The sequence below is a fragment of the Accipiter gentilis genome, chromosome 24 (assembly GCF_929443795.1).
Source record: "Accipiter gentilis chromosome 24, bAccGen1.1, whole genome shotgun sequence".
Taxonomy (NCBI): domain Eukaryota; kingdom Metazoa; phylum Chordata; class Aves; order Accipitriformes; family Accipitridae; genus Astur; species Astur gentilis.
Genome location: NC_064903.1, coordinates 25028494 through 25055187, shown reverse-complemented (window position 1 = coordinate 25055187; position 26694 = coordinate 25028494). Strand labels below are relative to the sequence as shown.

At 43.8% G+C, this 26694-nt stretch overlaps 1 protein-coding gene across 1 annotated transcript in view; it reads left to right on the top strand.

Annotated features, from left to right (window-relative positions):
- MSN (moesin) overlaps window positions 1–26694 on the top strand; it is a 49219-nt gene that overhangs the window by 12142 nt on the left and 10383 nt on the right. Inside the window, exons 2-3 of the mRNA XM_049827468.1 lie at window positions 15878–15961; window positions 26485–26580. Of these exons, the coding sequence (XP_049683425.1) occupies window positions 15878–15961; window positions 26485–26580 (180 nt within the window). The remainder of the gene's footprint in view (window positions 1–15877; window positions 15962–26484; window positions 26581–26694) is intronic.

Here is a 26694-nt window from a genome sequence, read left to right as displayed (position 1 = left end):
TCTGTCTTGAATCTCTCTGTCAAAAAATATAGCAAATAGAAGGACTAAGTAACTTTCAAAACATCAAAAGATCAGAGCAATCAACTGAAGATGGGATGTCCTGAACAATACTTGCTTCAGCATCAGGCACAGGAAATATGATGCTATCTTAGTGTTTGTTCTGACAAATGCTAAATAATCAAGTAGAAATATGACAGAAGGCTATCCTGCTTTTCCTTTGCTGCTTCAGTTCTGACAAATTTAATATATAGGCTTTGTTGCTTGCTCTGTACTTTGTTCACCTTTGTGCAAAGTCTCTTCTGCCACCAAGTAGTCAGAGGAGGTGACCAGCCACTGCTCCCATGGCTAAGCTTTGAAAGTCTTTCATTCATACTGCAAAAAAAGGTGGTTGGTGGGTGTGTCTTCTTTTTATATAGAACCCCTCAAATTCCTATCAGGTATTTCAGACTTAAGAATCACTGCATCATAGCTTGCTGCTTAGTAAGCTGACTCCTCAGTTTGGAGGAGGAGTGCATGTTATGTGACTTTCCTTTGTATCTTGGGACTGTGTGCTGCTTTACTCTGTCCTTTCAAGTTTATCCTTATCTCTTTGCAAATGGCTAGGTGCAAGTGCTTTGGTCTAGGAAGAGTTTGGCATAGAGGACTTTGCAGTGAAATGCTTTTACAATATTCAAATGACAGCTTTGATTTAGCAATATTTGGAAGGATTTGAAAATAATTTGGATCTGAGGGGATTCAGGCAGTCTTGTAAACCAAGTGATTTCATTGGTCTGCCATTCCCTTAGAGAAAGATGGGTTATTAGATGTGTTAGTGTGGATCTCTGCTTTCACAGAGACAAACCTGAGCAAGAGTAGTGTAGCTGCTCTTACTGCTCCTAGGGTTCTGGAGATGTGCAGTTGGGGATGAGGTATCTGGATGCAGGAATGTTGAAGGCACCCCAGGCTTTGATCAAAGTTGACTTAATGCCCGCAAATTCTATGCTGCTGTTCCTAAAAACTGAAACCATAACAAAAAGCAACCCTATATACCAGGTCTGAATAAGAGCTAAGCTCTCAAGTTGACTTATGAATGCTCCTTGCAGAAGGTTGCTTTGCTGCCTGCCTCTGGTTAGTCTAGGAAGTTTTACTGTTTGCTTTCATAAGTTATATTTGCATGTATGTTGACTTACACAGGAGATGTACTCAGCATCTGGCTATTTCTTTTCCTACTACTCAGTTGTGTTTCTCAGTTTTGACCTCCAGCTTCAGGAAGACCACTAACCGTTCAACTTATCTGTAAGTTTGGCTGCATAAAGGTAGTCCATAACATCTCTGTTTGTAGAGGAGGTTTAAAGGATCTAAATACTGAAACTGCAAATCATGTAAGGAAATTGCTCCTGCCCGCTTGATACAAGAAGTCAGTTTCTGCCGTCAGCATTATAAATGCTTAAGCCAATGCAGGGTAGCTCCTCAACAGTGTCTGCAGTCTTGTAGAATTGCTGAAGAAGTTAAGCTGAGAACTCTAGAAGTAATTTGGTCCAACCCCATGCTCAGAACAAGGCCAATTTCAAAGTTGGATCATTTTCTAAGTTAGATTGAACTGTTCGGGGTCTTGTTTTTGTTAACAGTGCGACAATAGTTCTTGACAAAGATAACTTGGAAAGTACTGGAACTTGTGAAGTATGGTGTAGGTGCCTGGAAGTTCTTAACCTCATCCTCTAGAGTGCAGAGGCATGGAGAAAGTAAAAGAGCTAGTCAAGTATAACGATTAAAAACTATCAAAAGCAAACCCTTTTTCAAGGAACTCTTAATATAAGCCCAGTTACTTGTGAGTACAGCTATCTCACCAGTTGTGTTTGCTGGTACAGGGTGATCTATGCAGGCATCTCTGTGTCCAGGCATTATTCTAAAAACACTTCCCCACGCAAAGCTAGGATAGGCCAGAAGATGATATCAAGCTGCGAGAGTCCTGAGGCAGTATGTTACTGATGCATTTGATAGCTGCTTCTTAGCAATGCTTATAGCACTGTTTCTGAACGTGCAGCCCTGTAGCAAACTGGGAATACCTTGAATCTGTAGCAGTCACTGGAAGTCTGAGGCTTTATTCTGTACTTTAAATTGTGACTGTGTCTCTGTAAAACTGTATGCAACTACAGCCTTTAACTGAAGTCCACCAGCTATGAATTACATTCAGGTAGCTGTAACTTTTTTCTTAATAGACTCTTTGAGAATACCCTGAAACATTAAAGAAGAAATACTCTGCAGTGGAAGGGGTAATTAAGTATTTTCTTATATTTAAGAAAAAAAAAGTTCTGTTTTTTTTTTCTTCAGTTTAGTCAGGCTTCTGTGAAAGGCTATGTGATGCAGAATGTTATTTATTTTTGCATCTGAAACAGTCTAAGCGATACCCTCTACCATGGTTGTTTTTTGGCTGCTTGGTCTCGTGGTGTCTGCCTGATCTATGGAATGTCCAGCTATCATGTACCTTTAATTCTGTGCATTGTAAAAGTGGTATGTGAGGGACCTGTATTTAAAAGGAATACATGTTAATAAATCTTACACTTGACCACTGGGATTCCTGGGCATTTAGCTGTGTTTTCACGCATGCATCTAGGTCTCAGGTGATAAATTGCAGTTATCAGGCATTCTTTTCAAATAGCCCAATTTCAAACCGTGTATTTTAAGAGGTGTGTGAGTGTGAACTTGAGTGTGCATTTATTGCAGTCTTTAATCAACTAGATCAACTTGGTTGCATGTTTGAGAGCTTGATTTGCTGCCACTGTGAAGTTTTGGTCCCATCTGTGTGTTCCTGCCTTGCACAGCCCTGGATAGACCAGCTCAATAGTGCATCAGTTCTGTTCTGCTAGCTCAGCAGAAAACTGGGTTAATGGCATGTACAAATCTGGCTCGATGAGGGATAAATCTCATCAAGGGGTTGTGTATCAGAGCTACTGCAAGGGATAAGGCAGGAGTGCCTGGGAGCAAGGAATAAGAAGTGGTTCAATGCCTTGGCCCATCTTGTCCAATTGTACCCCAAAAACCATTTTACCCTTCCCTCTTCCTGTAATCTGTGCCAGTAGCAGTGCCCCTCTATAAGCGTAGTGGATGGGACCAATGAAATGATTCTGCTGGAAAAAATAACAGATGAATTATTCTCAGCCTGATTCATTCTTTGGTCCTGCTTCTGGTGTAGTCACGGAATGTCAAGATGAACCCAAAGGCGGCAGTGGAGGGGTGCAGGCTGTCTGGGCTGGTTTGCCGTGGCGGTGACACCACACCCTGTGGTGCTGGCACTGCTCTCGGTGGCTCGCGGAGCAGCTCTGTGCCTGTTTGGGAGCCTTTTGGGACAGGGGGTTCTGTGTATCCTGGTGGTGTAGCTACTCTCCTCTATATTAGGAAAGCTCAAGTGCTTGAACTAGATGGAGCTTAAAATAACAAAAGGTACTTCAGCAATCACAAGCTGGTCTTTTTTAAACTATGTACAGTCCCAACAGAGCTATTTAAAACCTAAAATAGGTTGGTGACAAGGGAAGCAAATGTGGGTGGGGAAACTGAATACTGAAGCATAGAACTGAGCTATTTCAGGGAAATCCTGCATTTTAGGGAACCGTGACCTAAATAGATATGAAAAGGCAGCCAGCCTAAATGGGACCCTGTACCAAAAGGAAGTTGTAGGATTTGTCTAGCACACTGGAAATGATAAAACTGAAAATCACAGGATGATGAAACAGCTTTACCTCACACTTGACTGTGCCTGCAGTTAAATTCGGAGGGATGGCTCATAGTCTGGGCAGTCAGATCGCACAGTAAGGCTGTGTTCTAGCTCCTGGAAGTCTGGCTATTGTTCAGATACTCAGTGAGTGCTGTGAGCTGGCCAAGAACTTGATGTGCCACACCCAGGCAGTGCTTTGGATGTCTGAAACAGGCAGTCCTGTGTTCAGCTACCCCTCTCATTATCCGTGGGCTGAAATGCTAGGTGTCTTTGGGTTGAAAGACAGAGAAGCATGTGAAACAGATAAGCACACTTCTGACTTGTTCATCCAAACATGAGAATCCTTTGGAAGGAAGAGCTCAGTCACAGCAGTTATCTTCATGCTGTCTTCCCTGTGGAAAGTCTCTTGAAAGATGAGCAGAGCATCTGAGCTTTTATTTGTCCTCAATTCCAAGGTACCTCTAAACCAATTCCTAACTGCAGGTGAATTTAGACACCTTTACATAGGGGATGAGTATTTAGTCTGTTAGCTCATGAACCTCAAGTACTTGCTCTACATGTGGTGCCTCTATGCAGCTCACACTTGTCTTGTTAGCATCCTGTCTTGATCTTGTTTTGAGCCCTTTCCAGCAAAATAGCTGCTTGTAATTTTGGCAGACATCCACTGGATGCTAGGTTTGGAAAGCTTATTGGCTGTCTGGAAATGTCTTGGCTACCAGGCTCGTCTGCTTAACCCCTTGAACTGGGTCTTTGCAGCTGTTAAATGGTACTGGGAAATCCCCGGCCTTTGGAATGAAGCTTGGGAGGGAAGAACTAGACTAAGGCAAGTTTAGGGGTGGGGAAGAAACTGCTCTTTTAAGAGTCTTCTCAGAAAATCTGAAATGCTTCTAGTGGTGGTGGTGAGCACTGGAACTGTTTTGCTGGTTAAGTTATGGCAGTAGCAGGCAGGATCATAAACTAGTGTGCCGCGTACAATTTTTTTTGGGGGGGGGGGAGCAGGCGGTGGCGGCAGCACAAAATACTTGCTTGTAACCTGTGAATAGGATTGCCTAGGAGGGGCACGCAATAGCTGTGAGGAATGTCGCCCGTACCACTGCTGGCATTTCAAACACGCCCACTGCCCTGCTGACTGCCTTTCAGTTGAAGAGCTTTAGCTAGGGATGTGGTTAAGCTCAGACATGTGAAGTACAACTGCCAACCCTACTATTAGTGTGCAGAGGCCATAATGGGCATATACTAGTTCTCCAGAGAACAGCACCTTCTAACAGGCACAAACCAAATGGGTGTTCACAAAAAAAAATACCCCAACCCAAACAAAAACCAAAGCTACCCAGAATGTAGAAGTTGAACGACGGCAACTGCATATGGCTAGATTTTGCTTTGAGTTCTACCTCCTGATCCAGATGTTGTGGAAAAGGGGTCATGGCTTTTCCCCATGATTTTTTTTAATCTCATTCTGGGTTTTGACTTGGTAAAGGATGTTCTCTATAAGTAGCTCAAACAACAGGTACAAAAATAGTTATTCTAAGGGCCTTTTCAAGCTAGCTCTAAAGAAATAGCAAACGACAATGTTAATGGCTTGGAACAGCTACAGGAAAGCAAAGGGAGGTGCATGAGGAATCTATTTATGAGAAAGGAAATGGCAAAAATAGAGGAATTGATCCGTTGCACAAGGTTGTAAGTTGTGTAATAAGTGGCATAAAAGTATCTGGACTTGACTGTAACTGTGGGGATCCACCCATGGCTGCTTTCTTTTACTGGCTTAGTACTCTCATCTTGCAACTCCTTTTGTCAAATTGAAACTTGTTTGCCCTCTGGACAGGGTCCTGGCAAGCTGCTAGCAGCCATGGTGTTGAAACACCACTGGTAGGATGTGACTACTTACTATCTACTTGGTTGAAAAGGAGGGAATTGTATTCAAGTAGCTTTAACTTGGAAACATGTCATTAATGATTTTGGAAGCCATGCTGTGTAGGAGGTAGGGGAATTCCCTGGGGGGTTTTGTTGTTGTTGGGGTTTTTATTTTTTTAATTGTTTTGAATGAGTAACTTTGTAGATAACCTTCTTGTAAAGTAGAATTTTTATTCCTGAAAAAGTTGCCAGCCCAAATCAGATCACTAATTAAACTGGGTAAGTGATGCCTCCAGAGTTCTGAAATTCTGAGTTCTCCAATGTATTAAGCACTGTTATAGCCCTGGTTTTGTGTGGCTCTGTGTTCTTGCATTAATGGTGTGTGCTTGCTAGTACTAATTGAAGACAGCTTTGGACCTTTGAAATGTTGGTTGAGAAAACTGAAAAGTTGGGGCAGGGTGGGCGAGTGAAGGCTTCTAAGTAAGGTAAGACAACTGCAAATGTTAGCCCCTTTGCATAAGGAATAGGCTTTTTTTGAAGGCCTCTTGTGAGCTCTGTGAACGTGATTTGAAGGAGACCTCATTTTTTAGAGAGACTGTCCTTGGGGGTAATAAATCTGATTCTCTGCCACTTGGGCAGGGGGAAGCCCTAGTTTATATAAGGATGCCAGAAGTAGAGTCCCTGCCTAGATACAAGTAATGGATCTCTGGACTGATGGACATGTCCTGCAAGGAGGATCCCCTTGGTCTCCATTTGGTTACCTTGTACTCGGGGCCTCTGGTATTGATCAGTTGCAAAGGGAGACTTACACATGAAGGTAGTTGTGGCCTCTCACACTTGGTCTTGAGAACCAGAAAAGCAACAACATAACTGCTGTGTTGCTCTGCTGTGCAGGCATTACCTTTTCAACGGAAGCAAGAGTCTCCAAAGAAACTGATTATGTTTTTTTCATGGGAACATTCCTGTTTACCACAGGCTGTATGGAAGAATTTTATTTTCCTTATCACTGGGAGATGAGCAGTCCAAATTAATCTCGGAATGGTCTCTTGTGTTAACAGCCAAACAAATACATATTTGGGCCCTGACACTACAGTATGACAGGGTTTATATTAGGATAAACCACTTGGTTTCCTTTTTGAAACTGACTGCTTTAGCATTATATTTGGTACCAGATTTTTAGATCCACCTCAGTCAATCTCTACTCCTTACCCTTTTCAAGATTAGGGATCGGATCTTTCAACCGCCAGATACAATGCCTGCTATAACCCTGTCAGAAAACTTGTATGCTGTTGGAGTGGACACAGAATCAGCTTATTTTGAACCCCTTTATCAGATAAAGCAGAAATTTGCTGCTCTTCCAAGCTCTGCATGGGGCAGAGGTACTTCTAAAAACTTCTGTGTCAAGTCACCAAGTGCTAGAAGAGTGGGTAACCTGCAGCGTGGCTTTTTAATGGCCAATGTGCTGTAACCAGCTCCCCCTAGCCTGCCCTGGGATAGTAAATCAGTGCTATGAAGGTGAGTTTTGCTGGAAGTTATGGGCAGAGCACTTTCTGCACTGGCAACACCCCCTCGGCGTTTCTGCTGAAGTGAGATAAGTGTCAGATGCACACTTGTGTCACAGGGCATGTCTGGCTTCCTGCAGCTCAGGCGCTCCCTCCTCCACCCTTTCGCCGTTGGGTTTCTGCAAGTAGACTCTTCAAAGCTGTGAACTTTCTCAGTCTTGCCTGCTGTTGCTGTGGCTCGCTTCCTGTGGCAGCTTTTTCCTCTTGCTGTCCTCAACAGCTTGGCTCCTCAAGCTGTGTGAAAGCTGCAGTTTGCTGCCCACATAAGCCATCTTGCCTTGCTGGGGACTAAGAGCAGCAACCGGGGGAGGTGGAGAGGGGGGACACAGCTCTAATGTGACTTTAAGGTGTGGCTCCACGCAGTTTCTGAGCCGAAGCTGGCTTGCTGCTGTGCTTCTTCACAGGGAAGAAATAAGACCACATGAGCACAAATCCAGTTAGATTTAGCCCAGTTGCTTCCCTGACCGGGCTTGCTGGTGCTCATGTGAGAACAGGGCTGTGCAGTGCGGTTGTGCTGCAGCAGCTGCCTCTTCCCTGCCTGCAGAGCAGCCTGGGGCACAGCTCAGCACCTTCAGTGACTTCAGAGGGCACCAGAGCCAACAGAACAGAACTGTCTGTCCTTCTGTGATGTCAGCTGGTGGTGTCTTCTCCCAGCTCTTCCTCACTTTATTGTTCAGCCAACTTGCTCGCGTATGATAATTGTGCTGCAATTCTAGTGATTTGCTCTTTTATCATTTTTAGTTCAAATGCTGACCTAAATAGGAGATTCTTGTTGGGGTGCTGCTCAGCCCTATCTGCCACTCTATTTCAAATGAAAGAAGTCTTCTTTTTTTTTTTTAAAGTTAACTTATTAATACATGTGGTATACTTAGGGTAGAGCAGTATATTGCATATGTGGCTACAGGGCTCAGCACATAAATCCACTGGTTGTGGACTCTCCTTGAAGACTCAGATCGCATTTGTGATCTCTAGGTCAGTCAGCAGCAACACCCACTTTCCAGTGGAATCTGGAGGATGCTGCCAGTTCCTCATGTTTTTGGTCTAGAGCCTGGTGATGTGTGTGTCATAGCACACTAGATGTATGATCTCTTCCATCCTTCTGCAAGGAGGGGGGTGGTGGTGGTGGAGATAAGGGAGCAGTCTAGAAAAATATTTGTTAACGAAGCTAGTAAGTGGAGCTTCTTTCTGTGCTTCCAGACTATGGTTCTTGAGGTTTCTGCCAAGCTGAACTCAAATAGTAGTTAAGCCCATTGAGATTGGAGTATCCAGTTCCTTGTTTCTTTTGTCACAGACTGCTTACAGAGGAGCCTGTCCTCCCTCTGCAGGTGGCTTTTAATTTAATTATAGGTACAAACTGAAATTTCACTCTGTAGATGATACTGAGTTGTGGAATTCAGCATAACAGTAGATGAAATTCTACTGTAAGCTTCATGTAAACCTGCCATTTCTTGCTGAGTCTGACTCTTACAGCTGGCATTTTTTGTGCTTTAATGACAGCCATGTGTCTTCATGTAAGGTAGTGTGAAGCTTGTAATACTGAGCTAGTTTTAAATGGTGGTTGGGTGCATAGGGTAACAACACATAAGAAAGGCAGTAAGCTGCAAGATCCTTAGGCATCTCAGTACCTTTAGAAATTTGATCCACAATCTACAGGTGACTCCTGTGTTATGTCTTAACATACAGCAGGTGCAGACAGTTGGGATGTAACTAGGATTTTGCTGAAAGATACAGTCAACTTTGTATCTGTCTGGGTTTGTTGGAAATAACATTAAAAATAGCCCCAACTGAATAACTGACAACTACTTCTGCAAAATTAGCTTAGATGCTGTGCTGTCAAATGTGTAAAGAGAACAGGGGATGGGTGAGGAAAGTGCAGGGGTTTTTTTCCTCTTGCAACAATCATGGGGGTGTCTTATCTGGTCAAATGTTTTCGGGTATTGATCTTTGCTTGTGTCCATTTTTAGTCTTAGCGTAAGATGATTAAAAGATATATGTACAAAACAGCTCAATCTTTCTGTAACATCAGCTCTTTGTCTTCAGGCTCTGCAGTAAAATCATTTGGGATTTTTTAAAGGGTCAAGTCCTGCTACAGGCTGTAGTTGGGTTCCGAAACAAAACCAAGACACAATCAGTGCCTGAAAGGGTGATGTTATAGCACGTACTCTATAGCACATAAGTTGTACTTCTGCCTCCCTGAGTTACTGAGTGCGTCAAAGGTGGGCAAGCTTCCTCCTCCACTATATTATGGTGACTTATTCAAATTGTCATAGCGGGGTGGAACGGGATGCCTTCCTTGGCCTTATTTGCTCCCCTATGGCTTCAGTCGAACGAGGAGTACCGTGTCCCCAGCCGAGCGGGGAGGAGGGTGGTGGGGAGGACTGGGAAGCTCCAGGGAGCCATCGGGAGGGTTGAGGCTGGCTGTGGGGGCTGCAGTGTGGCAGGGCCAGGGTTGGTGCTGGGGGTGTGCCTGCTGCTGTTCTCTTCCCTGATGAGCTTAGGGGTATGAAAAGGCCCTTTAAGACTGCTGGAAGGGGGCTTGGTTTAATTAAGTGTAATCCCTTTAGAAATTGCAAGCACTTTCACATGACCCGATTCCAGCCTCACCCTGACACACAGGACCCAGGGCTGTTTCGGCAGAGTGCTGGCACTAGGGAAGGAGCCAGATGTCTGTGAGTATTGCTGGTGCTGCAGGTGGGGGGCATTACCTCTGACGCTCTTCTGAGGCCATGCAAAGCATGATGTCCTGGTATGCTCTGCGGTTCGGCATGTGACTCCTGTCCTCACAGCGGGGCCTGCGTTGGCTGGCTGGTGCTGCGGCAAGTGAAGTACAGCCCCAGGGAGCGTTTGTCCTCCAGGAAACGCTCCTGCCTTTTAAGGGGCTTGCTATACTGTTGCCAATCTTGCTGAAAGCTAAAACTGGGAAGGTTTTTAGATTATTAGGGTGCCTTGCAAGATCTTGAGTTTGGAGTTCATGCAACTCTGGCTGGATTTTATGTGCTGCTTTGGTGAGAGCTGTTGGAACTGATGCATGGTGTTAGTCTAGTATCTTTACCTGCAATAATTGCTGGGTCAACTGGTGCCCTATAGCATAGAGGGTCTACAAAGGATGGCCTGGAATTTCTTTTTAACTGAACTTACTTCTGTTCTGTAACAGTCAAATGAGCAATGACGTGTGACTTTTCTGTATGCCATTTTCTCCAGAAATAGTCCATGTGGTGGCTTGAACCTGGGAAGCGTGAATATCTGAAGCTTGAAGCCTACAGAGCAGCAGAGTCTAACAGCTTCCTTGGATTCAGGAAGTCCAGGGAGGAAAGAAGCTTTAGCTCAGGGTCAGGGTTTTGTAGAGGTTGATACTCTGTTGTGCTGACTCTACCTATTATTCTCACATGAATTTCCTAGTACTCTGTTCCTGTCTCCACTTATGACAATTGTCTCTTCTACCTCTCGCTTTACTCAACACATTGGGGCATTAGTACAAGTAATACATCCGTTAGTGTGACGGTATGAGTCTTTCCTGTTTGTCCTGCCATATGCAGCTACAAATTATCATCTTAGGAAGAAGTTATAGCAGGTTATTAGTAGGGCTTACTTGGAGACCTGGAAGTTAACTGATAATCATTGCTGGTAGTAAAACTTACTGGGAATCTCAGTGCGGTAGAAAGTGAGACTTGAAGGTATACAGGCAATGTTAAAATTGCTGAAAAGATGTTGCAGATAGGTGCCTGGTACTGTGGTCTACTAAGTCTCCTGTAGTCTGCTGAACACCATGGGAGGAGGGTGGTGGTGGTGTCCTGTAGCTTGTGAAAGCTTTTGCCTATCAAAAGGAGCTTTCTTTGGCTGCAGCTGCTCTGGGGGCTGGAACAGTGTCTCTTCCATGCAAGAGATTCTGTCCAAGCAGGAGGTCTTGCCCTCACGACAGCACTGTCCTTGGCAGCAGGAAGCTCTTTAATGTGCTCTGGTAGTGGCAATCTTTAGCTGTGCTTAGACTGGTAGGAAAATGCTAATTCCTCAAATAGAGAAGAGGAAGAGTTGCTAGGTTTCTAGCTCTTTCCTGTAGCTGTTATGAAATGAATCAGTTAAATATGGGCTTTTTTCTTGAGTATTTTTTAGCTTGGTGAGTGTAAATTTGTCTGTTGAAATGTGATACTTTAATTTTCTTGTAATGTGCAAGACGATCTCCTCTGGAAGCTTTTCATTTAATGTTGCTAGCTGTTTATATGCAAAATATTATGTTAAATGATGATGGAAAGACAAAAGACGACTGTTTAGAGGCCATCTACTAGGGTAAAACATGCTAGTTTAAGATCTAAGCAGAATTCAGAGGGTCGCAGACACTTGGATGCAGCAGTGAGTGCATTATAAATGCTGTGATGAAAAAGTTCAATGAGTTGCTTTAAATAGAATTTGAGTATAATTACTGCGTTAGGATAGTATTTTTGGTAAATCTGTTGATGATAAAATCCAGTAAGTCCTCTAAAAGCACCTGCTGAGTGTTGAAAGCTTAAGACAAAAGTTTACTAACAATAAATTTTGGAAAAGGAGCGTAGTGTACTTGGGGAAGAGTGCTGCCACTGGGGACCTTGCGACCTGATTGCTGGTGGGCAATGTCTTTTTCTCACTGTATTTACGCCTATGCCTTACATCTCAGCAGTGTGTACCTCACCTGTCTGGACACTGACAGAGCTAGATTTGTATATGCTCAGCAGTCCAAGCTGGTTATCTTATGAAGGAGCATTTTATTCTGTTTGCAACCCGAATGGTAGGCATGCTGATGCTTATGCCAGCCCTCAAACCTAGGAAAACCTCATTAGATGGTTTAGAAATACAAGTATAAAAGCTTAACACTAATGAATCTTGAGGCTTTTCTTAGAATAAGCATTGATGGTGAACTAGATAAATGGTTTAAAAGTGCTTTGGCAGGGTAATTCTAAAGGGACAAGGCAAATGAGTCTAAATTATGATGGGACTGGATCATGCTGGCCGCCTTCTGGTATAGCACTTATGTTGTGTAACCCTTGTGTAACGTCTGTGTTGGGCAGTACTCAGCTGTGAATGCCTCTGTAAAGTGGCTTTACTAAAAGTAAGACCTCAAATGAGGAGGGTGAAGGTAAACATGCAGTGCCTGGTACTTACTTGTCAGGTAGAAATTATAGCAGACCTTTTCTTGTAGTTTGTCTGAGCTGTGGGCAGAGCATGTTAAGATCAATGAAAGTGACTTGCCAATAGTGAGGTGGCCCCTAGGTATCTTTCAGAACAAAGCGCCCTTGGTGCTTGGTTTTTCAGCCTTTTTACATGCTAGGAGAACCGATTTGTATTTCTGTGCCAGCACGTGGGCTCTTGATATGAAACAAAACACTTGGTAAAGCTGCATCTGCTCTGAAGTATTGTCAGGCCTCTTATTTGCTAACTGGGAATGGAGAGCAGTGCCTCCCACCACCTGAAATGGTAGAAACCTCACTTTGTTTTTCCAGTTCACAAATGGCTCAAAAAAACCCCTGGCTTGGTAACGTGGAGAAAAAATTCTTTGTATGTTGTTTCCACACCAATGAGGTTTAACAAAGCTCAATTTTACAGCAAACTAACTTCTCGGCCAAGTATTAAATTACTATGAAACCAGTGGTTAAAATGTCACCGGTACAGCCCAGGACAAACTCTTCCCCAGCTCGGTTTGCTGACAGTTAACAGCAGTATGCTGTTGAATGTGTTAAAACTTTGTTCAGATCAGGGAAGCTAGCGTTACCAGGGTGTGGTTCTCTAAAGCACAAGCCCGTTTCCTGTGGTATCTTAGCTCATGCTGTCTTCTAAAATAGCATAGGCTGAAGCTGCAAGTGCAGACCCCATTCAAGAATTTGCTGATCCTAAACTTAAGGTTGCTGTTCATCTTAAGCACAGGGGGCTTCCACTAGGGGAAAAAAGTGTATGTCTTCCTATTGAATGTACTAATTGAAGGATGATAACTGGTCAGATAGCTTAAGTGCATTTAAGTGAGTGACAATGAAGGAATTTTGCTGGTTCCATCATGGGACCTTTTTTACTGTGCTAACAAAGATGGGAGTTTTACAAATAAGTATCGTGCATGAATTATGAGGATACTTACTGAAGCAGCTTTATTTTAAATTTTAAGGTCTGATTTGCTCTGAACAGCTTAAAAGCTATTTGGGCACAGGTTGCAAAGAACTGCCACAAATGTTTCAGTTCTGTTTTCTGGTGCTTCCTCTGTGCTCAGATACTTCAATTCTTAATTACCTATGCAGATGATGTCAGGTAAGAGTAGCTACTGTGTTTTATCCATAACCAGTGAAGCAAAAAATTTTTCTTTCATGGTAGCTGGTACATTAGTGTTTTAGGTGGCCAGGAAAGACCTGAAAACAAACAAAAAAGACAACCTGTTGCTTGATGGCTCATTTAATGTAGCCCCTCTTATACTTAGATGTGGCGTAGGGACAGCTTTGCTCTCACTGGTACGTATGCTGGGCAAGTCAGGCTTACAAACCAGCACTCTTTCTGGTAGAAGAGACTGCTTCCGAGTATAAGTAGCAAAGCTGTTTTAGGGAGCATTCAGCCTTTTTAACAAGCAACTGGATTCCTGGTTCACCAAAGCACTGTGAAATTAGCCAATTGTCAACATCCAGGATCTGAGGAGAATAATTTTGGGAAGGTATAGCAAGAGAATTTAAGGCATGTGCATGCTATTGAAAGCTGCTAATTTTAAACAAAGCTTGATTGCTTATGAGTTTAGGTTGTTTGCTCTTTCCTTGATACTTCTATGGGATGGTTCTTACTCAGTTTGATGTCATTGTGTCAGAAGGTTCAGAGGGTTTCAAAACCAACATATTCCTTGTCTGCTTGTTTGTGATATCTTTGCTCCAATAACATCTAAATAGCATTCCTTACACATGCAACAATTAGGACTGCAGCTCTTCTTGACTTCAGCTTTGCTGTGCTAGGCTTACTTTTAACCTCTCATGGAATATGCTTAAATTTTTAGCTAAACTTGAAACAAGAAAACTTTTAGGCTCATCATGAGGGTTATCAAGTACAAAATAGTGGTGTGCCTGAGCTCAAGTAGGCTTTTTCCAAAACTTCAGAATGTATTTGTATGTAGTGGTCTCTTTCAGCACTTGACTTAGACTTAACTAGCAGAATGCTTCTTGCTTATGGAAAAAACCCTGGCTGTAGCTCTCTTGCAGTCTGCTACTGCTTTCTTAGTGAAAAAGATGTGAAATCTGTCCATATGCTCAGTAGAAATACAGGGATCAGAACTGGCTGCGATCATATCAGTATTGGGTGTTTCCTTGAATATTTCTCTGCTTCCTCTAGCTTTTTGGTCATTAGTGTCATGTGTTTAGCTTATAGTCTAAATGTGAGTTCAAGTTATTCTTAGTAAAACTGTTAACTGCATTAACCCCACCCCTCACTCCTGGAAGGCTGGTGGAATGTGCCTAGAGAACTGATTGCACTGATGAGCAAATAAATTGGGGTTTGTTGATGTGGGGTAAACAGCTGTTGGCAAGAAAGAGAACTATGAATGCAAGGCCTTTATGCTGGGGTTTGGTGCACTGTGAAGATCTTGTCTGTACAACTTCAAATTTTGAATCTTTGCTTTGACAGAAAAGCATTAAAACAGTTTGATCTAATAGATCTGCAGTTTGTGTTCATAAATTGTGAAATATCTTTACCTTTTTCAGTTGACAGTTATGCAAATAGAAATTAATTCTCAGACAGCTTGATGTACTTGCAGGCCTTACTTTGCCTGGTCAAAAGTTAAGGCATCTGTGTTTAGGCAGGAGTATCTCTGAGGTGAAATGCCTCTGCTGTTTCACTTGCTTCATGAGAACTCTTGGTGAAAGATGTACAGATGTCTTCCTGCTTCTGTGGGATGACACTGCAAACTCCCTTGCTGCAATCCCTTGCCACTTTCATTTCACATGTGAAAACGCGATGGTGAGACTTTCATGTCAAGACAGAGTGCATCCTATAATGCTTCTACTGGAAGACCATTCAAGATCTTGCTTCTTATGTCCAAGGCTAATCTTATCATGGAATCTTGATGCAATATTAAAATTACACCTAAACCATTTCTGCAGTGTTTAAGAGATCTTTCACTTCCCTACAAGAATTGGAAAGCAGTAGGCAACTATATAGAGATACTTCTACTGCTTTGCAAAGGGTGTGCGCATACTGGTGAATATATCAGTTCAGCATGCATCCTTTTTGCCTTAGCACATGAGATCATCCTTGCATCCTGTCTGCTTCATACCCACAGCCCTTGGAGTGTATTGTGCCTTATTGTTTCTCCAAATACCCATGGAGACTGGAACAGCATTATTAGCCTGCCATGGAAGATTAGTTAATACTGAGTTGTTAATGCTTCCAGGGACTTCCTTGACATTTATCCTTCAAATGGAAGGGTTGGATGTCTGGTGGTGTGTACCAAGGTTTGGAACACCTCTGCTTCTGTGAAAGTCATCAGAATGTTCTACAGCAGAAATTCAACTTCATAAGCTGTAATGGCTCTCACGTGTGTCAATATGTAGATGGGAATATTAGTAGGAACGGAGAAGATAAACTTTTACACTAAGAAACAGGAAAGTTATATTCTACAGGGAAATGGGGAACACAGTGCTGGCAGGGCAGATGACTCCGTAACTGCTGGCAGTGAAGATCCTGGAGGCTTGGGAGCTGGTCCCTGGCTGTAGGCAGATGTTGATTTTCGTTATTGGGTAGTGTCACTTACAGCATGTGTTGTAATAATGCATTTTCTGTCTTCCAGATCAGCGTGCGTGTTACCACCATGGATGCTGAGCTGGAGTTTGCCATCCAGCCCAACACTACAGGGAAGCAACTCTTTGATCAAGTAAGTGATAGAGCTGCAGAAGATCTAAAGTTGATACGGGTGTTGTGATTCTATTAAGGCAACAGCAAACAATTTGTGAAGGACTTCAAAGGTGAAGTGACAGTGTGTATAATAACTTCAAGAGAACTCAGCATAGTAAGAAATCACACTTTTTTTTTTGAAAGCAACTGCATTTTTTTATCTCCAAGAATGTGTTAGGAGCTATTCTTACCTCTTATGAACTGAATTGGTGCTATAGCTCATAATAATTGGAAAGCAGTAGATGTCTGCAGTCATAATTTGTAAGATAAGTCTTACGAGGGAGCTACTGAGCTATCTTTGGCTGGCTTAGTTGCAAGCATTGTGTAATTGATTTCAAAAAGTAGTTGGTGTCTAAAACAGGAGAGGCTTAGCTGGGTTTCAAATGTTGCTGCAACCCTTAAGTGCAGGTGAAGTGATATTCTATACTCCCATCAGGCCCTGAGGCAAATCTTAAGAGAAGTTATGTACTGTACTGTATTAGGCTGTCTTCATCTGGGCACTTCAGGCTTCCTCTGCATTCACTGGCTAGGCAAATTTCCTCCTACTTTGGCCCAAACAGAAGCAGGGAGGCATGTGCAGCCCAAAGTTGGAGCAACTGGGGACAAGCATTATCAATTGGAGCAGTTGAAACTTTGACAGGCTTCACTCTGTTTCACTGCTGTAACCCTGAAGGCCATGGATTTGCTACTTGGAAGAAAATCTGAACAGTAAGTTCATAGCTTAAAGAAAAGTAAAATGAATCTTGGATTAATGACAAGATAAAGGAACTGCCAGACCAGATATATCAGATATGGGTGTGGTTCAGTAGTGTTAAGTGTTCTGGGGCCAGCTTTACATAGTACCTATCTTAATGAAGAGAGAAACTTAAGGGCTGACCCACCCATAGAAGTCAGCTATTTAATTTGGGGCCAGCAAACCTAACTTAAAGTGTTTTTTAGATGTTTAACCACAAACTACTACTTCCTCTCATAGCTTAGCTGAATGATTCAACACTAGATATTATATTGCTGTTTGCAGCCCAGCCCCGAAATGGAGGGAATAGAGTGAGATCCTAGACTTTACTAAAAGAGCATCTTTTCATAATGGGAAAACTGAAAAGGCTTTCAGGAAAGTTCTGAGTTGCAGTGTAGTTCTCAGCTGTCAGTGTGTTATTATGCAGTAGCTCCTACTTATTTTAGCCCTGTGTGGTCTCAAATCTGGCAGTTTTTGACTGATAGAAGTGAGAGCTGGATTCTGTCCAGAATCTGTGTGTGCAACATGGAACTCCACTGCAGTTAGTTCATGGCAGCATATGCCAATGAAGCTGAGGTGACATACCCCCAAGTTCCTCAGAAGGTGAACTGTTTTTGTTTTTTTTTTTTTTTTGGAGGGGGTGTTCTTCATGTGGATGCTTCCCATGATTATTTTTCAATATCAGGTTTCTGACATTATCCAAGCAAAGAACCAGGTGCTAAGAAGTGATACTATTGAAGTCAGTAGTATTTTTAATCTGCACATGGTTTTGTTTTTTTGTTTTTTTTTTTTTGTTTTTTGTTTTTTTTTTCAGTTGGCTCTAGACCATCTGCAGCTTTTGCTGCAAACTGACATTATGGGTGGCAGACTTGGGCTTCAGCTACTTGTCTCTTTTTGAGAAGCATCTGATCATGTTTCCAGTATGGGAACTCTTCATGTCTTAGTAATTGATTTCACTCCTTTGTGTTGTGTTCTCAAACAGCTGCATGTTCTCCTCCTTGCAGTGTGTTTCACACAGTGCCTGTCTACACAAGTTTTGTTTTGGTTTTTCCATAGCAAACACTTTGAAAAGTGAGAAAACAAATGCTGTTGCAGAGCTAAGTTTGAGTTGGTAAATGAGGCAGTGTTTACTTCAATTAAATTGGATTGTAGGTGGAGTTGGAAGGGGAAGTATAGTGGGGAAAAAGGTGTCTGAAGCTAGCTGTTAAACATTTGCTGTTTCTAAAAGTGGACACCATCTCTCTATACTGTCCATATATCATACTTGCTGGAATAAGAATTAAACTGTTTTCTACTGCCTAGTGCACAAGATTACCTTGTGAAGGTAGTGATGTTGGTTCCTGATAGGGCTGTTACTGAAACGAATGTCCTAGAGCTTCACCAGTGGCAGATTTCCAGGCTTTGACTAAACGATTAGTCAAAGACCTAGCACAACAGTGCTAGGTGGTGTTTGTGTGGTATCATCACTGTGGTGGTGGTAGAAAGACTAACCCTCTGCCAGGGCTTGAGATCGTGGTAAGCAGTAAGGTAGGGAGTTGGCAGTAGATGTGGGGATGTCAAAAGTCTTCCACCTCTAACATGAATAATGAGTCTTGGAGGCTACTGCAATGTGAGGGGTTGAGGAGCCTAATCCCAGCTGCTTGTTGCTGCCCTGCAGTCTAATTAAGGAAATTAATTGCAATTAAGGAAATTAAATTAAAATACAATTAAGGAAAGTAATTGCAAAGGAGGTAGCTATTCAGCTCCTGCCACAATGGGAAACATTTCATCTTGGTCTCTGAATGCAGATACACAACAGACTGTCTGTCCATCTTCTTTTTTTTAATGGAAAATTCAGGGCTCTTTTCTATTGCAAAAAACTTTTATAGTCAGACTTGCATATAAAGGAAAGCAAGTACTTCTATATTGACATGCTCAAACAGTTTATTGATCTTTGCGTAAAGAACTAACTGAATACCGAACCAAAATATGAGAGCCTCTAGTGAGCTGACAACAAATGCTAAACTCGCTCCCTTTAGTATGGGAATGGGGCTTTGACTATGTTTTCAGCTGGCATATATCCAGTATGTTTCAAATGGCTGTTTGTGTGGATTAGTTCCTGTAAAGGGATAGTCTGGAGCTATTCCCCCTGCTGACACGGGACTAAACAGTGACTGCTGTCTGACAGATAATCTGTTCACTCTATCTCAGTTTCTATCCAGAGGTAGTCTTGGGTCCCATGATGGGGTGTGTAAGGACAAAGTTATGGCCATTCATCTTCTGGCTCTCTTAAACTATATTGTGCTCCTGGAATTGCTAATCTAGGAATTAGCATGATGCTCGTTCTGAAAAAGGAACTGCTTTCATGAATGCTTTTTTGAGGGAAAGGAGTGTTCCTCTACAAAGCAAACTTATGGTTTTGCTGCTCTAGCACAGTGACTTGGTGTGAAACCTGAAGTTTGACTCTTTCACAGAAAAATTTTAAGAGATCCTGCATGTTTTTGCCCTAGAGTGCCCTTTTACTTTGAGCTGTCAGTTCTGATTTAAGCAAAAAGGAAGCTGCTAAGCATTACCAAGGTTTCTAGCTGCACAGCTACCTCGGTGCATGCTGCTGGCTTTTTCAGTAACATTTAGGCAGTATTTGTTTCCACCTTTTGTATATAAAGGTAGATAAATATATTAATGATGCCACACAATTCTGACCTATTCTGAATAGGATTCAAAAGACTTTTGGAAAGCTTGTATCTAGGTAGTAGCTTCATGAGGAGGAACAGTTTGAGTCTAAAGTTCTATAGTAATAATAGGTGAACGGGCTTGAGGTAGCAATGTTCCTGTCTCCCTCTTTCCTGCTTGGTTAAATTCCAAAGTGAATTTTTGTAGTGTTAGAACAACGCAGATGCTTCACTGCTTTGTTGGAAGTAGTTTTCTGCACCAAAGTAGCTGGATGTAGAAATATTGAGCTGACACACAGTGCAGTAACATCGTGATTTATGCTAGAGATCCTCCTATACACCCCATCCCCTAGGCTTGTAACTGTACAGCTTTAGCTTAAATAGTTTAAGCTTGTGTACACAGACAAAACCTGGATTGAGACAGAAGGATTGTACTGTCTGTCTTCTGCAGCTTTGCTTATGTGCCTCTTTGCTTATGTACCTTGGCATCAGCTGCTGAGCACCAGCACGTACTGACTCGCTAGCAAAAACAGTAACTCTGCTCCCATTCCTCAGCTGCTAGTGATTGATTAAAAGAAGAGCTCGAGACAGGGGCTATGTCTGTCAGGGCTGCTGCTATCCCATAGGCCTGATTACTTCACAGTTACCTTGTAATACTGCTTTCCTGGGGATGCAGGGCACAGGCACTGCAACAGCAATAGCTGCTTGTTTTTTTCCTTTGACCCTTTTCTGTATCAGACTGAAGTGCAGTTGGACTGGGGACTTGTGTGTAAAACAAAGTGTTGCTTTGCCTTGTGTATCTCCTACATGTGAAAGATTAACCCTTTCTCTGGTAAAACTGCTTAGCTACTTATTGCTATGCATAGCTTTGAAGTTGTATCCCTTCAATCTTTTTTACTCTCAAACTTCCTTTTGTGGGGTAAATCGATTCTAGCTTATGTCAGTGAGATTTTGGCCTGTTGTAGGGACGAGGGGGACTAGCCTGTACCTTGGACAAGGAGAGAGGTATCTAACTTGCTTAAGTGCTCCACAGCTGGCTGGCTGGAAAGCTTTCACAGAAATGCCCTGGTTTAGTGGATGCTGCACCTTACAGGATCCTCAGGCAGCCTGTGTACAGACTAGTCACAAAATCTTCAACTGCTTTGATTTCTGTGGTATGAAAACATACTCCCTTCTTCCATGTCTCCCACATGCTGTATGAGGCAGCTTCTCAAACACTTTGTTTGTGATCACTTTTGACCTTGCATCCTGTTGGTGCCTTGTTCTTTCATTCCCCTTCAGAGCCCCTTATTCCTTCTCGTCTCTGCTGGAGTCTTAGCTGTCTGCTATACTAGGTCTGTTGGGTGGTGAATGCAGTTGATGGGTGGGGATCTCTACCCATTTGATAGGCCTTACTTACATCAGGATCTCGTTTTTAACAATGAGTTGTGGTTACTAAGCTGTTCAGTCACTACTTCCTTCCCCAACCTAAAATGAACTCTATTTCTCCAACTTCAGGACAGATTTGTTTCTCAGTGATGTGCTTAGTGCTCTTTGAGCCTATAGCTGACCATGTAAACTTCAGTCCTTCCAATGCTAGCTCTTGAACATGGCAAAGTCCAGGAGATGGTGGCTTCAGCATGCTACTCCAGAATAAGCCTTTAGAGTAACCAGAGCACTCAGTCTCATTAATTGGACAGAGATCACCTTTAAGAGCCATGAAGCCAAGTCACAGGTTAAGGAGAAATGAGACATTGGAAAAACTTTAGTATCTGTCACTTCAGACTTTGAAAGCATGTGGTTAACCTTCATAGGAGGCTTTTCCTCAGTGTCATGAGCTTTTGGGGTCAAAACTAAGCTTGTAATAGAAAAGTACAGTCAGGTATGGGTTAAAATTGTAACAGTAAGCATCTTTCTGCTCTCTCTAAACCTAGTCACTGATGCTGTGTTTTATGTTCAGCACTGAGCCTAATACAGAGTGGAGTGTGGGGCTATTTTTTTTTTTCCTTCTTAATCTTGAGGATCCTACAAATTTCATTAAGAGCCAGAGCTGCTAAGATTCTGAGTTTGTGCTCTGTTCTGGCTTGCTTATCTGCTGCAGTGAGTTTAGTGGTTCTGTTGAGTACCAATTTCAGTTTCTTCTTTCATGGTTGCTAAAGCTTACAACACAGGCTGACCGAATCGCTCTCAACTTGTAACTCCAGCTGAATTGAGCTATGTTTGGAATAAATGTGGATGGTCTCTCATGGCCTGTAAACTAAGCTTTGAGAGGAGAGAGACTGTAGAGAAGCTTTTAGCCTTGGTAAGGTCCTACCTAGTAGTGTTTGAAGACATAGGGCACTTGATCCAGTAGATGAAAGCACTGAACCGAAAACTCGCTATAGCGGTTTCATGGTAGAAAACAGCAAGTTTTGGGACAGTGGCCGATTCCTCCAGCAAACCCCAGATCTCTTGTTTGTGTAATGAAGCCTTGTGGTTGAGTGGTATGGAAATGGGTCTCGAATTTCACAGGAACATGTGGAAACTTACTGGCTTTTATAAAAGCAGTAGTCTGACCAAAAATGGACTGCTTGTTGCTAAGGAGATCGATGGCAAACTGTAATAAGCTTAAAAACTCAAAGATCATCCTGTCATTTAGCACTTTGGCATTTTAGCACTTTGAAAGGGAAAGTTAGGAACATATCCATCAGCCAAATGGAAGGGGAACAGTTGAGTATTTATGGCTGTAGATGGAGCCCACGTTGGGTGTTGGGTACCTGGAAGACCATGTTCTAAGTTGTTTTTGGCTCTGGCATGTGAAACTGTATGTGTGGCACCAGTTCAGAGCTCCTCCAGCAATAAGGTTTGCTAGCAGTTTTCTCTCAGAAGTACTTGACATGCCTGTCATAGCAAGGGAGAGAGGCCCACTTCATCTTTAATGAGGACAGCAGGTGACATTCAAGACAGATTTGTGCTGCAGTACAGCCTGGGATGCTTTGGTCTTTGGCACAGGAACTTGCTCTGAGTGGAATGTCTTCTCCTCTGCTGGAATGCTTTGGTCTTACCCATGTGTAGATAGTGCTTTCATGCAGGATCTGCACTTGTTTGCCAGTGTGGTGGTATATTTTCCTGGGCTGAGAATGAGGGCAATCTTCAATTGTCATCTTGATGCCAAAATCTACATTTAAGGGGCTGCCTATGGCTCTCCTTCTGCTGTGGAGCAGGACTCAATGGCAAGAACATAGTTTGGAGGGAGATGGGTGAGTGCTGAGGGGAAGGACAGGAGGAGTCATGCAGACCTGGAAAATGTGGAATAAGGAGAAGTGAGAGAAAAGGTTACCTGGAAGACCTTGTGTTTCTTCTCTGAATGTAAGTGGAAAAAAAATTAATTGTACTACTGTGTGCTTACTTAGACTGTCTGCAGTGAGAGTCACCAGAAATGCACCTTTTCCCCTGAGGCAGTGTTGCTTACTGTATGGAATTTTAAGCTAAGGATACTTGATGAAGAGCTTTGTCATGGCTAGTCAAGGTACTGTGGGTGAGATGGGTTAACCCTGGCTGAACACCAGGTGCCCACCAAAGCCGTTCTATCACTCCCCCATCCTCAGCTGGACAGGGGAGAGAAAAATATAACAAAAAGCTTGCGGGTCGAGATAAGGACAGGAGAGATCATCCACTAATTACCGTCACAGGCAAAACAGACTCAATTTGGGAAAACTAACTCTATTACAAATCAACTAGAGCAAGGTAATGAGAAATAAAACGAAATCTCAGAACACCTTCCCACCACCCCTCCCTTCTTCCCGGGCACAACTTCACTCCTGGATTTCACCACCAAACCCCCCCAGCGGCACAGGGGGACAGGGATGGGGTTTATGGTCATCACATGTTATTCTCTGCCGCTTCACCTCCTCAGGGCGAGGGCTCATCACGCTCTTCCCCTGCTCCAGCGTGGGGTCCCACCCATGGGAGACAGTCTTCCATGAACTTCTCCAACATGGGCCATTCCCATGGGCTGCAGTTCTTCACGAACTGCTCCAGCATGGGTCCTTTCCACGGTGTGCAGTCCTTCAGGAGCATGCTGCTCCAGCGTGAGTCCCCCACGGGGTCACAAGTCCTGCCAGAAAACCTGCTCCGTGGGCTCCTCTCTCCACAGATCTGCAGGTCCTGCCAGGAACCTGCTCCAGCGTGGGGTTCCCATGGGGTCACAGCCTCCTTCGGGAACCCACCTGCTCCGGCGTGGGGTCCTCCACAGGCTGCAGGTGGAGATCTGCTCCACCGTGGACCCCCATGGACTGCAGGGGGACAGCCTGCCTCACCAGGGTCTTCCCCACGGGCTGCAGGAGAATCTCTGCTCCGGTGCCTGGAGCATCTCCTCCCCCTCCTTCTTCACTGACCTTGGTGTCTGCAGGGTTGTTTCTCTTACATGTTCTCACTCCTTACTCCAGCGGCTGTTTCTCCCTGTCCCAACTTTTTTTTCCTTCTTAAAAATGTTATCGCAGAGGTGTTACCACTATTGCTGATTGGCTCGGCCTTGGCCGGTGGCGGGTCCGTCTCAGAGCCGGCTGGTATGGGCTCGCTCTCTCTCGAACACAGGGGAAGCTTCCAGCAGCTTCTTACAGAAGCCACCCCTGTACACACCCCACCCCCCCCCCCCACCCCCACCCCCCCCCCTGCTACCAAAACCTTGCCAGACAAAACCAATACAGTGGGACAGCTGGATTTTAAGGCTGCCTGTAATCTATTGCCAGTTGCAGACTAAGCCTTGTACTGCAGGCTGAACAAGACCCAGGGACTGACTTGATGTTCTTCCTGGCACGAAGAAAAGATGTCACTCTCTAGCCAAGAGTGTAAACTTCAGGTAGTTAGGTATAGTGGTCTGGGTTAAACAATATTCTGTAGTTTTCTGTCCTGTGTGCCAGCCCTTCTCCATCCTCGGCCACTGCCAGTAAATGTTTGCTTTTTGGAACATCTCGCAGCTCATCAGGGCTCTGAATGCTGTACACCCACAAACATAATTGGGCTGCTAACTGCCAGCCAGACTCCTTGCAGCTGTAGAAAGCTGTTTCTTCATGCTTTTTCCCTTGCTAACTGGAACTAAACCTGTGAAAGCTGAGGTGGGAAGGAGGGATTAGGACTATCTTTTTTTCCTCCTTGGCCCCCCCCCCCCCCCCCCCAGTGCAGTAGCATTTTGGGGTGTGATGTTGTGTGCTGTGCCGTCTCCCCTCTCTCCTCTGTCCAGTCTGTTGTTGTCACTGCTATTGCTGTGCAGACTTCTGCTGTGGAATAAAAGTCCTTTTGTGCAGGGCCTCAGTGTGATGCCGTTCAGTTCCTTGCTGGCAGTCCAGCTTGTTGAATTTCTAGGCATAAGCTGCTGACAAATGGAAGTGAGGCAAGCAGACACATGCAGCAGAGGGGGGAGCTTCCATCCCATTCAAATGTTAATGCTGCCAAGAACAGAGCTTTCCTTAGGCTCTAGGACAGCCTTTCTTTCTCTCCTTGTACCACGTGATTTCAATGCATACAGCAAACTCTGATTCTTCTCAGAAAGAAGCTGTATGCATCCTACTACATGATATGCACGAATGAGGCTTTATCTGCCCCATGTTCCCCTGTGTTTACAGGGGCTTTAGGCCAGGTTTCTAGTTCATGTTCAAGCAAGGACAGGCTGAATAATTTCAGGGACTCCAGTGGGATAATGTATATAGACTATGAGGCCGTGTGTAGGTTTTGTCTCTGTGTGCTGCTAATAGCATACCTCTGCTGAAAGGTCCCTTTGGTTTTTGGGTCTGAAAGGAACTAGGGCCCTAATGCTGCTTTTGTAAGGCTAGAAGAAATGTCTGATCCAAGCCCTAAAGAATCTAACTGGTACTGTGTTTGCGGGGAACCTGTGTCCTTGGTGGTGTATCTTGCCAAAGCTAGAGACCACATCGGAAGGGAACAGAGTACATCCTTAGGATTCAACAAGGAAGTAATTTAAAAGGAAGTAGGCGTTTAGGGAGAAATCGTACAACATGGGACAAGGCAGTACAAAGTTACCGCAACTTACCTGACGGGGGGGACACCATGATCAGGCGGCTGGATTTCCTAGGGTGAGGCTCATCCAGGAGTTGAGTGCCTCTGAAGGAGCAAGCCCGATGGGTGGGTGGTGTGTAAAGGCAGCTTAGTGTTGTACTTCAGGTACAGTGTCCACCCAAAGACAAGTGTCTTCTCCCTTCCCCTTCCTGGTCTAGTAATGGAGGTGACAACTAAGTGCCTTGTTTGCCAGTATGCAAACAACTCCTGGGGGTTCAGGAGAGATGTGGTGGAACTTCAGTTTCTAGATTTGCTGGACCCTATGGCATGTCCCAGACTTGCCAGGACACAAAGCTGTGGCCTCCTGCTAGTGAACAGGCTTTACCAAGAAGCTTCTGCCCCTCCTTTTACCAGCAGTAGCATTATACTGCAGTAGTCTTGCCCCCCCATGAGGCTCTTGGCTCATGTTACAGTATGTCTTCAAAGCCTTCTTAACTCTTATTTACATAGCACCCATGGTGTGCTAGGGAAATGACCAAGGAGAGAGCTTACATAGCTATGTAGTTAATTTCTGTGATGGCTCTTTGTCCTGGCACAAGGGATGGCATATCTATTTACCTACTGCAGTACCTCTTGCCAGTGCCACTCATTAAAGAGTGAAGGCCCAGTCCTCAGCTATTGCTGGAGTAGAACACAAACCTTAAAATAGCACAGCCTAGTAGGACACAGCCTAGCATGGTGATTCATGGCTTGCCCAGGAGTGGTACATTTGCATGATAAGTGAGGGGTGTACCTGAAAATGGAGCTGCATTTTTGATTCCTGGCAGCTATTACACCTGTCAGACCTGTTGCATCGTATTTTGGCTATACGTGTTGGTTCATAAGTAGCTGAAGAAGATGGTGTCCTAGCTGTTGTTCATAAATGGCAACAAGCCTTAAAGAGATGAGGGAGAGAGAAGAATATATCTCCCACTTAAGACCCCTTCAGATGCCCCAAGACCTATGTATGTGCACCATAGCAGGGGAGGCAGAAGGCTAGGGCACTGGTTGTCTTTGTGTTCAGCTGAACTTACCTCTAACATGTTCTCTTCCACCAGTGAGATCAGCCTGCCTGGCTGGGGCATTTGCTAATCATCTTTCTTCCAGGTCGTCAAGACAATTGGTCTAAGAGAGGTCTGGTTTTTTGGACTTCAGTATCAGGACACCAAGGGCTTCTCAACATGGCTGAAACTGAACAAAAAGGTATGTTTGCTCCAAGTGTTTCACTTGTCCTGGGTTCCCTTCTCTTGAAGGGCAGGGGCAAATTCAGTCTCCATACTTCTGTCAGGGATCTGTTCTTGCCTCTCCACACACCTG